We start from the raw sequence: 13,267 nt of genomic DNA, 5'->3' as shown, positions 1-13,267 counted from the left end.
TGCTTCCCCCTTCTGACCTACAGCCGTCTCCACCTCTCCAACCCTGCCTAGTGCACAGCGGGAGCATATAACTCCGGCACGCTTGTGCTCGACTTGCTGTTGTGGATGACACTGCCCTTCCCTTCTAGTTGAGCGTGGGTTCTGGTGGTTTTTGTGTTACCAATTCTGTTATGCACCAAAGGTCCTTAGTGTCAGGGTGATGGCAGCAGAGGAGGTATGAGGAGAGAAATTAAAGTCACAGTAACTGACACCAACTTCCGGGCAGCTCTCCTCCGCCCCGCCCACTCTGCTCCCGCTGCCCTCCACTCACCAGGCAGGCCCCACCCACCCGCGCTGCGTGTCTGTCGTCCGTCTGCTTCCCCTGCAGATGTGGGCACAGTGCGCCACTGTTTTCAGCGGTCTCTTCCCGGGGGCCTTGGCTTCTGGGAAAAGTAATATTCTGACCGTGGGCTCCTAGACCCGAAACCTAAGAATTACCTCATCTTCAGCTTTCTAAATTGCACTTCTATTAAAAAATTTAAAAAGACATGTAGGCTAGAGAACTGAGGAGGAGAATCTCTGGAGTTGTGGTATTCTCCTCCTCGTCGTCTTTGTTACAGTAACAGCTGTTTCATTTGGACCCACCTTGTTCAGAATTGTGATCATTAAGACAGGGCAAGTGATGGAGGAAGAGTTGGTTAAGCAAATTGACCATATAAGCAAGATTAGAGGTGACACAGTTAGGCTGTTTAAGTGTTTTAAAGGTCTATTTACCTCCAACTACCACTCTGCTAATTGTCCATCATTCTTTTTTTTTTTTTTTTAACCAACTCCTTAGAGATCCGTTTCCTTAGCAGCCCTTTCTCAGCCTCCTCTGGTGACAGCACACATTTACTCCTCAACAGATACACGCTGTGGTCTCAAGTGATGGTGACGACAATGGTCAGAGCCACTAATGTGGGAGGTTTTCTTCCCAGCCTGTCGTCTTCACTGTCTCATGTATTCCTTCCAACCAGCCTTAGATATAGGCTCCTTATTGTCCCCATTATACAGATGCAGAAACTGAGAGCTGAGAAGGCTCATCCAGAGTTATAGGACTAGCACATTAAGGGAGATTGGGGTTAAGCCCCAGCCCAACTGACTATTATGTAAGTATGAAAGTGTTAGTTGCTCTGTCATGTCTGACTCTCTGCGACCCCATGGACTGTAGCCTACCAGGCTCCTCTGTCTATGGGATTCTCCTGGCAAGAATAGTGGAGTGGGTTGTCATGCCCTCCTCCAGGGGATCTTACCAATCCAGGGATTGAACTTGTGTCTCCTGTGACTTCTGCATTGTAGGTGGATTTTTTACTGTCTGAGTCACCAGGAAAGCCCCAATATAAGCCCCTATGTTAAACTAAATGGTCATATTCAAGCCATTGGGCAACCAGCTGTGGAAGTTTAGACGAGGGAAAGATTAGGGAGAATTCAGACCAGCCTCATGGAGAAGGTTGACTGGACCTTGGATGAGGGGCAAGTAGGATTCAGGCCCAGGGAGATGAGGTGAGCGGGGGAGGCATTTTAAGCAGAAGGTTTAAGGATAACCTGAGCCGGAGTCTTGTGTGGTAGCCACTAAGCCATGTACCCTCCTAGAGCACAGGTACCAAGAGGCAGGGAGAAAGGGTAACAAGGAAGTCCTTACCTGGGAGTCAGGAGCTCCATTCTTATATTTTAGAATTTTCAGTTTCTCCTGTGACTCCAGCTGGTTTTCTCTCCCAGGTAGGTAAAACCTTTGACAGTCTACCATTTGCCTGAGACATCTGTAGGACAAACTCCTCTTATCTATCTCAGTATTTCTGGAATCTCATAAAATGTTCTGTTTTAAAAAAAGAAAGAAATGGTTATGGTCAAACAAACCTTGAAAATGGTGCTTACTATCTTGGAGTCACAATGCATGCAAGTTTAATTAAAGGCTCTAAGACACCCCGCAGCTAAACAGAAGAGAGTCTCCTTCTTAGTTCTCTGCACTTATTGGCCCATTAAGACCAGTGAACATCCTATGAAAAACTATGTAAAATTTAGACATATTTTGGATTTAAAGATAAGATAACAACACAGAGACATCTCCTTCCATTGTTATCAAGATGTCATTGTTCAGTCCTGATCTTAGACTCCTCAAGTGTGTATGTTTTCAGAGGCTTGAGTTACCTCGTATGCTCAGTTATAGTCCTGGAGACACACTTTCCCTTCTCCCAAAGCTGGGCCCCTGAAGCATGGATTCTATCTAATTTTGGGCCTCAAAGGATTTCATTAAGAGAGAGGCTAATGCCCCAGAATGCTGTCACCATGTCACTGGACCTGCCCCCAAGGTGGGGATTTTAAACTCTATGTTCCAGACAGTCTCCGCAGTGAAGAATTAACAGAAATCGTACCCACATTGTGCTTTTCTCCCCTTTCCCCACCTTGCTGGAGCGCAGGCTGGCCGGCCCCACCTAGCTCTCCACAGTCTGGTAGCACATCTCCTGGAATTGTCTTCTGCTTGACACACATGTTGAGTTTGTGCAAGCTCGTCCCCTCGTCCTGTTCCCGATTAGCTCCGCATCCTTACACATGTGGTGGTTCGAGGAAGTTCACATTCCACCCTCTCATTCCAGATTTCTCCCAGCTCGGCAAAACTTTGCATTTTGTCTTTGTTCTTATCCAATTAAAAAATGCATTGCTGCTGAAGCCAGTAGTTTTCTGAGCTTCTGTCAGGGAATGTGATCACCCAGCTGCCAGGGGGATGGCAGAGCCACTTTGGTCTTGTGATGCCCTGGCACACATTACTCTCTGAGAGTGTGGGGGTGTCGTGTCCTCATGGAAATCTTCATGGGCCCCACTTGGGCAAGTCCGTGTGCCAGCACCATTTCTGGAACATTCTAAGCCTCAAACACCCATCCATCTCACCCACATAAGTAATCTTGAGGATTAGGGCACAGACACAAGAAAAACAGCTTCTAACATCCCGGGAGCTTCCCCGCAGTCATGCAATGAGGTTTTTTTATTAAAAGGCCTCTTTAGCGTGCCTAAACCCAGAGGCCACAAACGGGACTCCTTGCCCAAAATTCACTCATCAATAAGGGTTCTGCATCTGGAGTCTAGGAAGTGATGGAAGAGATTTAGGGAGCAGTAACCCCCTGATGTTCCGTGCAAAATTCTGGGTGTAAGCATCTCCGAGCCTTCTTGGACAGAGGTTCCCTGGCTTCCATTAGACCCTCAGAGGAGTCTGAGGACCAGTGAAGGAGAGGGAGGGAAGTGGGGACAGACCACAGTCACCCCTAGACACCCCCAGACTGTAGGTTTGTTTATTTGGCTTTGATTTTAACTTTTTGCTAACACATATAAACTGGGCTATTTTATGTTTTAGAGAATCCACCTCTCCACCTTCTCTGGAGTAACATGTGGTGGCTATGTGGAGGCATTCTCACGTGGCAGCAGTGAGTGCCGCTCTCGCTACAGAAGGCCTGAGTCTGGCTGAGCCACCTCAGTCCCCACAGCGGGAACCTGGCTCACTTAGGATGCCAGCCTGGGCTCTCAACGTGCTGGAGTTTTTAACCCCTGTGTCCGAGATTAAGAAACACTGTTAGCTCTGGACTGGCAGCATGTTAGTTAGCTTTGCTTTATAGCTTTTAATGTGGCTGTAATAGAAGTTTCATCTTATTGATTTAACACATTATTCAGGTATCAGAACACTGAGTAGGTTTTTTTGTTTTTTTTTAATTCTGGTCATCTAGAATTAAAAAAAAAAAACCTGATGTTTTTAGGGCCCCATTGATAAATTTTGACTGGGTCCACCGACCCCAATTAGCAGGAATTTTGTCCATTTTCCCTTTTGCTTTGTATCATATGGAAACTTCCTGGTGATCAGGCTCTGCTCTAGGAGACTGCTGGGCACACAGGCTAGATTTTGGAGGAAGGCATAAGGAGACACTTCTTTGGCCAGAGGCCTTAGCACTCCCTTGGGAAGGTCTGCCTTTTAGTAGAGGTGCCTGGACCTACCTTCAGCCTGGAAGAAAAGAGCCTTAGGGAGGCAGCACCATGCGGAGCTCTCACTCTGCCAAGACCCTCTTTCCCAGTCCATCCTCCTTGCCTTTGGAGCTACAGCATCTTGAATTCTCAAGGCTTGGATTGAAATACCCAGCTTCCTGTGTCAGTCAAAATCTAGGGCTCACTTGCATCTTAGGGGCGCACTGCATTTCCAATGGATCCCAAATCGTTGGGAGTTTAAATTGGCCTGCATTTGGCAAGAGACACTTCCTGTTTCTAAGAAAAATGGCTTATGAGGACTTACAAAAAAGACTCTAGGAGCTTTTGGACTGCAGAATGGCTCTTGCAAAACAACATTTGGATGATTTACGTGTAAATGAATCAGAAACATGTGGATTAAATTTCCTTGTGAATACAGATGGGTTTAAAAATTAACGGAAAAAGTGTTTGGCAAAATGCTTTTTTAAAAATTGAATCAAAAATGTCGGGGTCGGGGAGGGGAAACAGAGGCTTGCGGGGCTCACAGCACTCAGAGCCTCACCTGGCCTTCCTGTGTCTACTGAAGGCTTTGGGGGTCTCTTTAAAAAAGCCCATTCTTGCAGACATGAGAGCTGGGAAATTTAGAGGGTCACTTCCTAGATGCAGTCACCACTGACAAGGACATTAATTTAAATTTAGAATTGCCAACAAAAAGAAAGCAATGACTTCCTTTCTCCGCCTGACAGGATGCTAAGCCATCGCTTAAAGCCAAAGATGGCTGCCTCTTGCTTCTAATGTAAGCACTGCTCTCATCTCCACATATTTCAAAGCTGCCATCCTGAACTCTGCACTTGTCCCTTTATTCCTTATACCCATCAAGTGAAGTGTTCCATGTTGGACAATACCTAGTTGATATAAGGAAACACAGCCCAGAAAAGTTCGGTAGTTTGCACTAGGTCACACAGCTAATTTAGCAGCAGAATTTAATAGGAGCCCAACTCTTCACTAGGAGCTTATCAAAACTAAGCACTTCATATTGGTCGTTAACATTTAAATCTCCCACAACTCTGAACAGTATCACAGCCCTAGCAAATACACCCCATTCCTAGCCGAGGAGGCAGAGAGGTTCACGGAGACAAATAAATAAATCTGGGTGGAAAAGGAAGTGGCGACCCACTCCAGTATTTTCTTGCCAGGAAAATCCTATGGACAGTGGAACCTGGTGGGCTGCAGTCCATGGGGTCCCAAAGAGTCAGACACGACTGAGCATGCACGCAAGCAAGCAAGCACCTCTGGGGGACTTAGCAAACGGAAAAGAGGTGGAATGTGGGCCTGTGGGATTCCATGCTCTTTTAATACAACTGTGTGAGGCCTCCTAACAATGCTTTGCAAGATTTTTAATTCTCCCATACAGCTTTCCCTTTGCCTTAGGATCTCCTTTAGCTTTCCTAGGCTAAAGTTTTCTAGAGACATGGTCAGACCATTGCAGAAACCTTGACTGCAGCAGAGGTATAGGGGACACCCTCCCTCCTCATCCCCCAGGGAATGACATCTCCTGGAGCTGGCTGCTTCTCACCTCAGGCCCGAGGACTGAAGTGGAGGCGCCCAAATCGCCGCTCCAGTCCTCAGTGCTCAGCTCTCACGCTAATACAGGACACAGGCAGAGCCATGGTTTTTCGTAGCAATTGCTGGCTGTTATGGTGGGCCAGTTTTTCATTTTATATTTTGGAAGTGAAAGCAAGGGGGACAAAGAGTGAAAAACTGAAAATTCCCACTCCTTTGCAAGCGACGGGGCTCTAACTTTCCCAGCAGTATTCAAACTCTGACTTGCCAGTTACGTCTTAAAATTGAAATCAGATTTGGAGGGACGTTTAGGATCATCTGTTAAAGACACATATACTCACTGATAACACTACATTCTTAATAAAGTACATGTATATTTTGTAATTACAAATTCCTTCCGGGGAAGATGAGAAAGCTCATTTGTGGCTAATGTTCAACGAACATAGTGGGGTGTGGGTGTTTTTTCCCCCCATCTTTTTTCTCTTTTAGTAGGAAGTTTGGACACAAAAGCCACTGACTCTTGTCTTCTCTTTCCACAGCAATATCTGGCATGATTGTTCCTCCCATGTGAAAGAATTGCCTTGAAGAATTTTATTAATGAAGAGGTTGGATTCTGCTACAGAGAGTAATCTGATACAAGTCCCAGAGTGGAACTTTTAACTCAGGCCTTTTTAAGAGGAATCACAATAACTGCAGATTTTTAAACAAACAATATCGCCGACCTTGCAAATACTGAAATTGGAAGGGATCTGCTAACGCAGGGTGTTGGTTACAGTTGTACCTCCCGCATCCTTGGGGGGATATATTTATTCTGTGTTGATAAAAGCAAATCCACTTTTTCTTTCTCTCTCTCTTTTTTTTTTTAGCTTAACTGCAATCACTTGTCTTTTATAAACCATAAAGCTGTATACAAGGGACACTATAAATAAGACTCCATGTTTTAATTTATGATGTTTTTAAAGCTGTGTAAAAGGAGAATGAAGTGGTGATATTTACAAAAAAGTTTAAAAAAAAAGGAAAAAAAAAAAAGCTTGTATGGGACAGAATAGGAATGCCAGTTAGATTTTTTAGGAAACTAAGGGTCGGCTTCTGCGCCTTAAAGCATATCAAGTCGTAGTTACTCGGACAGTGCATTTCCAGTATCTAACTTAACATGCCACCCTTTAGCAGTGCAAGCTTATTTCTCCCTTTCGTATTGTTGTCTTAAGTAACTGTGTAAATAAATGCAGCCTGGAAAGTTAACCAGTGATGTGAGTGATCACATTTTCCCCTTCTACTCAAAAATCCAGTGCCTCTAGACAGATGTTAAAACTGCATATTTAAACCTGATAGCACTCTCTCTCTTGCTTATGTCAACTTCTTCTGAAGCCGATGGCCTCTCGAGAGCTTGGAGGCACACACACTGTGTGAGAATCTCCTTTGAGACTGCGTGGAACAGGGTCAGGCACAGAATTCCAAACTATCCCCTCCAGTTACTTATCGAGTCAAAATCCCAGTAACACGCCGCCATTTACAAGGTTAAAGTTTACTCATCCTAAATGCTGACTTCATCCCAATCCTCCGACACAGCAGGTCTTTGAGATTTCCCATTCGAGATTAGCGCCTCTGTCAGTCGACCCTTACTATTTGTAACATAGTAGATTGAAACAACGGGTTAAGTGCTTTGGAATCAAGAATAAAAGGAAACTGGGAGAAAGGAAAAGAAGGTTGAGACCTCAAAACACAGTTTTCTGTTCGATGGGAATTTTTGCTCTCATTATCTGGGAAGTGTTCTTACAATAGAAGTTAATGGCGAAGATGCAGCAAAGCTCCGAGGATGCATTTGCCTGATATTTTTTTCTTTGCTGTTGTGTTTTTGTATGTAGTTATAAATACTGTAGATTTTTTGTGATTTTTTGCCAAAGTTGTTGTTCTATTTATACATTTTAATGTCTTAAGACGGTTTTTCAATATCATAAAAAGATTTTACTGCATATTTTGCAAAGGAAAAAAAAAGCTCACTACCTTTAGCTTGCACATACTTGCAAAATTAATTAAAAGGCTTTTTGTTTTAATGGGGATTTTGTAAGATATCCATATAAATAATGTATTTATCTTTGGAATTTGTACATTGCTTTCCCCTTCCTCCTTTTCCTCTGACTCCCAGTTTATTTTATTGTGTATGTTTGCTATGTGAAAAGTGCGTATTTGTTTGGTCACCTATAGTTAGCTGTTTCAATGTGATTTTTAAACATTTCATTTATAGTTATTTTTAGTATCGTTTTAAACCATGCTTCATTTTTTTTTAATTTTCACCCAAAAGCCATTGTCTATTTTTGTATTATTTGTAAGTTAAGAAGTTTTTTCCAATTTATGGCAAAAAATAGTAGCATATTATTCTTGTAGCATTTAGTTCCGTAGATTAAAAAAAAAATGTATCCTTTGCTTTGGAAGCTTACAGAAGAAAACCCTAATGCTGTTTTACTCTATTAATATGCATGGAACCTCTCCCTTTGGAGTGACGCATTTTGTGCATTAAATTCCAGGGAGAAACTTCATAGAAATCAGTGAACATACTTTCTTTCCTAAGTCTGCTTGTATATTTCCTCTGTCTTTCACATAAATATAAACCAGCAGATTGGATGCCTTAACAATGCAAATCATATTCATTTCACTTGTACATTGTAACTGTGCACCAGAACTGTCAGTCATCACTAACATTCTAAGAAAAAAGAAAAAGAAAAAAAAAGAAAAAAAAAAAACAAAGAAATTGAAAAGCACAAAAGAACTGTTTTGTTACCTTAAGATAATGTAACTTTTTCTAGTAGAGCAAGAAAATTTACAACAATGCTGCAACTGTGCATGCCCCCATATGGATTTTGCAATGGTTTTCACTAGACTGTCAGAGTGCGATTTTTATGGGTTGGGGCGGGTGGGGGAGGGGTGTTGCGGGAGGGAAGGGAGGGGAAGAAAGCTGATTTTTCTTGGTGAGAAATAATAATGATAAATAATAATAAAACTGGAAAATGTAAGCAAAGTGGACACATTGCTTCTCGGTACTCAGAAAGGTTGTCTGGATTTGTGTGGTAAGTGCTGGCCTGAAGATGTGTACAATTTAAAGCCATATTTTGTCTGGTGAGCCCCTTAACTGTTTGTGAAGGACCCCAGGTCAGCCGGTGAGGTGTCCGGCTCAGACCCTGGTGACAGACGCCACCCATTGTCAGCCATTGTAGTGGTTAGAACTTTTCTTGAAAGTCCAAAGAGCCTTTAAAATGTGTATAATTTGTGTTTTGTTGCCTCTATTTACATTGATTAGACGAAAAGACATTCTGGCCCTCTGACCCTCTCTCTTCTACATGGAACTTTTACAAATAAAAGATGTTCCCCTAAATACAGAATATGGCTTTAAGAAGAAAACAAAATAGAGAATTCAACTAAGATTTCAGTTTGGGGGGAAAAATACAGCTTCTGGATGACTGGATTGCATAACACACCCTGGCCTCACATTGTACTAGGATGCAGCTTAACGAAGTCATCTCTAAATCTAACCTTTCACCTTCCTATCAGACTTTTGGAATAGACACACACTGTACAGTTCAATCGTTAGAGAACCTAACTACTGTAGAGATTGTTATAATTTTTTTTTTTTTGCAAAACATTCAAGCTGTAAAAACTTTTCAACTTTCACAATATTTAATTAAAGTTACTTCTTGTCTGTGATGGCAGCTCCTAGTTGTGTGTTCATTTCTCTATTTTGGATGAGCCCAAGTCCAACATAATGTAAAAAGGTCTGTGTGTGCAATGGCGTGGGGCCAGTGTTATCACCCAGAGAAAAGCAGCAAGAGTGAGTAGTCCTGGGACACCCACTTTCCCTCTTTGTCAGTGCATGGGTATTTGCTAATCTGGAATGCAAATTGAACTCACACAGCGTGCTGCTGCCCTCTGCTGGCAGCAGCTGGACACACAATGCCCATCCTGGTCTGAGCCAAGAGCCCCGATTACACTAGGCAAGCCATGAGATCCCCTGAAGTGACTGAATTATGTACCTAGGATCTGGCCTCGCTGGAAAGTCATCCTCCATGTTCCAAGTCTGAACCAAGCTCTTCACATACCACTGCTAATTAATCCCAGTGAGCTTTCTGGTCAATTATGTGCCCTGGTTTACTGAGGAGGAGGCATGTGTGAACACAGAACTTTCCATGATCTATAGTTTTAAATCCCATGTCGATAAGACATTTTTTCCTGTTGGAAAAAAACAAATTTACCTAGGGTCAAACATTCCACAAACACCCAATAGGCACCTACTCCTGTAAAACTGTTTCACTTTAATTTCCATCATCATCATAAGTCTCTCCAATTGCACATTCAATGCTTTCCCTACTTTTACAATTATTGGACATGATAAGCTTAATGATGCTTATAAAATGCCTCGAAAACTCAGCAAATAGGCCATGCACTAACAGAAACTTGATGACCAGAGCTGCTGGGTCATCTTGCAACGACCATCAGAATCATTTGTGGTGGGCATTGCTGATACACTTTTGCTCTGGAATAGAGCCCAATCTGAGGTGATGAAAGAGTGTAATGAATAAGTTAATAAGCAGAGAAGCCACCATCCTCATCTTAAATCCATGCTGATTAATTTGGTCATTCAGTATACATTTCTGGAATTCTGTATCACGTACGGAAGATAAAAAGGGAACAAGAGTCCCCTGCCCTTAGGCCACGCATAATCTCAGACAAGAGGAATCTATACTCAGAGTAGTTTAGAGTGTTAAGGACAAGACACTCATAATGCTCCACAGAATAAGACGGACATCCACACCTCTACATACTGGCTTCTACTTTCCTTAAGGCCTATTTCCTGGAAGGCCTACTTATTCACATAGACCTTGAGGGTTTCATCTGGCACCAGGTGAGGCCTGGTGGATTCTACAACAAGCACAGCAACACTGATCCTGCCCTCATGGATCTTTATAGTTGAGTGAGGCAAGGAGACATTAACCAACCATACAAGTCTAACTAACCAACTGATAAGGGCAATGAAAAAGTCTAGAATGCTCTGAAAGTGTATTACAGTGGGATCTGTTTTTAACCTGAAGGGTTGGGGAAGGCTTCCAGAGAGAGGGACATCTAAGCTGAGATGTGAAGGATGAAGTCAGCAGGTGGGGTGGCACCAAAGGAGAGGGAATGAGAGCAGATATAAGGATCTAGGCTTTGGATATAGACAGGGCCCATTCAGGAGAAGGAAATGGCAACCTGGAAAATCCCATAGACAGAGGAGGCTAGTGGGCTACAGTCCATGGGGTCACAACGAGTTGGACACAACTGAGCATGCATATGCAGGTGCGGCCCATTCAAGAACAGGAAGACTGTCTGTGGAGTACACAGCTGTGCGAGATGGCACTGAGGAGCCTGGGAAGTTCAGAACAGAGACTGAGGACCTACTATCCGTTTGGCACTTCACTGGTTTGCTAGGATGCAGTAGGCAAACCAGTCATAGCTCCAGCCTGTAGGGCCTGAACCAATGGTCATAAACTCAATGCTCTGTATCTGACCACAGAGATCGTGATGGTAAACCATGAAGTGGGTAAGCTGGGGTAAAAAAACAGACAAGGAACCCTCGCTTACTCCAGGCAGTTGTCCCCACATGGGAATGTAGCCCAGTGATGCCCATCTTTCATTTTTCAAGAATGCCATTGTTGAATTATTTGAATATTATTGAATTATTTTTGTGTGAAATTTTCATTTTTTAAATGCTGCCATCTAATCCAAAAATAGTGCTTTCAAAACACTGCACTGGGGAAAAAAGAAAGTCCATGGGCCTCTAAGAATGTCAGTTTGGGACTTGTGGCCAAAAGACAAGTTACTAAAGGAGATGTTTACCCAGCTTGATTTGAGGGTCCTATTTACATTCCTAGCACTAGGTTAGGAAGGCTGCATGGAATGGCCTGCCTGCGTGGTATAAACAGACTCTCCAGGCAAATAAGGGAAAGCAGGGCATGGAGGGCCATGCTCAATGCCTCTAGAGCTGGCTATGTGAAGAAAACAATGTTAAATTCATCAAAAGGAATAGGAATGTGGGGAAATGGAATATATAATTGTGAAAAAACTCTCCATATCCTACAGTAGCCATGTTCAATGTTAAATATACAGATAAGTTTTTTTTTAATAAATTTCCTTTTGCCTTGCCAAAACACCCTCATTGAAAAGTTCATTTTTAAAAGATGTCCAGAGAAGTAAACCTTTTCCAGCACACTATGCTCATGGCCATGCCTGCCCTCACAGGCTCCAAGTCACATTCTCAAAAATGTTGCTCCTGGAATGATTATGCTGTCCCTCCAACATCTCAATTTCTTCTTCCTCAATATTACTATCTAATCAGCCTACACATATTATCTCATCTTAGAGAAAAGAAAATACGATTAGACCTCACTTTGCTCTCAGTCTGTCCATTAGCCTTCTGCTCCATTTTATAGCAAGTCCTCTCTAAGAGGTGTCTGTCTTTTCTTCTTCATTTCTATTCTCTTATTATCTTACAGTAGATAATTTAACAACAGACTGGTTCCAAATAGGAAAAGGAGTATGTCAAGGCTATATATCGTCACCCTGCTTATTTGACTTATATGTAGAGTACATCATGAGAAACGCTGGGCTGGAAGAAGCACAAGCTGGAATCAAGATTGCCAGGAGAAATATCAATAACCTTAGATATGCAGATGATACCACCCTTATGGCAGAAAGTGCAGAGGAACTAAAAAGCCTCTTGATGAAAGTGAAAGAGGAGAGTGAAAAAGTTGGCTTAAAGCTCAACATTCAGAAAACAAAGATCATGGCATCTGGTCCCATCACTTCATGGGAAATAGATGGGGAAACAGTGGAAACAGTGTCAGACTTTATTTTTTGGGTTCCAAAAGCACTGCAGATGGTGACTGCAGCCATGAAATTAAAAGACGCTTACTCCTTGGAAGGAAAGTTATGACCAACCTAGATAGCATATTACAAAGCAGAGACATTACTTTGCCAACAAAGGTCCATCTAATCAAGGCTATGGTTTTTCCAGTGGTCATGTATGGATGTGAGAGTTGAACTGTAAAGAAAGCTGAGCGCCAAAGAATTGATGCTTCTGAACTGTGATGTTGGAGAAGACTCCTGAGAGTCCCTTGGACTGCAAGGAGATCCAACCAGTCCATTCTGAAGGAGATCAGCCCTGGGTGTTCTTTGGAGGGAATGATGCTAAAGCTGAAACTCCAGTACTTTGGCCACCTCATGCGAAGAGTTGACTCATTGGAAAAAGACTCTGATGCTGGGAGGGATTAGGGGCAGGAGGAAAAGGGGATGACAGAGGATGAGATGGCTGGATGGCATCACCGACTCCATGGATGTGGGTTTGAGTGAACTCCAGGAGTTGGTGATGGACAGGGAGGCCTGGCGTGATGCAATTCATGGGGTCACAAAGAGTCAGACATGACTGAGTGACTGAACTGATCTTACAGTAGATAATTGTCTTACAGTAGATAATTGTCTTACAGTAGATATTTGCTATAATGATGCACAGTGGGGAGTCTTAAACTTTGCAAACAAGGGATCAAACATGTATTTTACAAATATCCTGATAACTACCTAGAGAACAAATTGGAGAGAGGCAGAGGGGAAAAAGGACAATTAGGAGGCATTGCCATGGGTGAGGCAAAAAAAACGCATAGCTTGGACTATAAGCATGGGAAAGGGGAAAATAGATAGGATTAGACATATTTAGCAT

The 13,267-nt window shown here is 42.9% G+C and overlaps 1 protein-coding gene across 7 annotated transcripts in view; it reads left to right on the top strand.

Moving 5' to 3' along the window:
• The window catches only part of EBF1 (EBF transcription factor 1), a 427,899-nt gene extending 419,624 nt beyond the window's left edge, over nucleotides 1–8,275 (top strand). For all 7 annotated transcript variants that reach the window (XM_061424217.1, XM_061424216.1, XM_061424214.1 and 4 more), the window contains one exon: nucleotides 6,066–8,275. In XM_061424217.1, coding sequence (XP_061280201.1) covers nucleotides 6,066–6,097 — 32 coding nt within the window. In that variant the 3' untranslated portion in view covers nucleotides 6,098–8,275. The remainder of the gene's footprint in view (nucleotides 1–6,065) is intronic.
• The last annotated feature ends 4,992 nt before the right edge of the window (nucleotides 8,276–13,267 follow it).

The sequence above is a fragment of the Bos javanicus genome, chromosome 7, assembly GCF_032452875.1.
Source record: "Bos javanicus breed banteng chromosome 7, ARS-OSU_banteng_1.0, whole genome shotgun sequence".
Taxonomy (NCBI): Eukaryota; Metazoa; Chordata; class Mammalia; order Artiodactyla; family Bovidae; genus Bos; species Bos javanicus.
The sequence above is the reverse complement of the archived record's forward strand: the minus strand, read 5'-3'. Positions and strand labels throughout refer to the sequence as shown.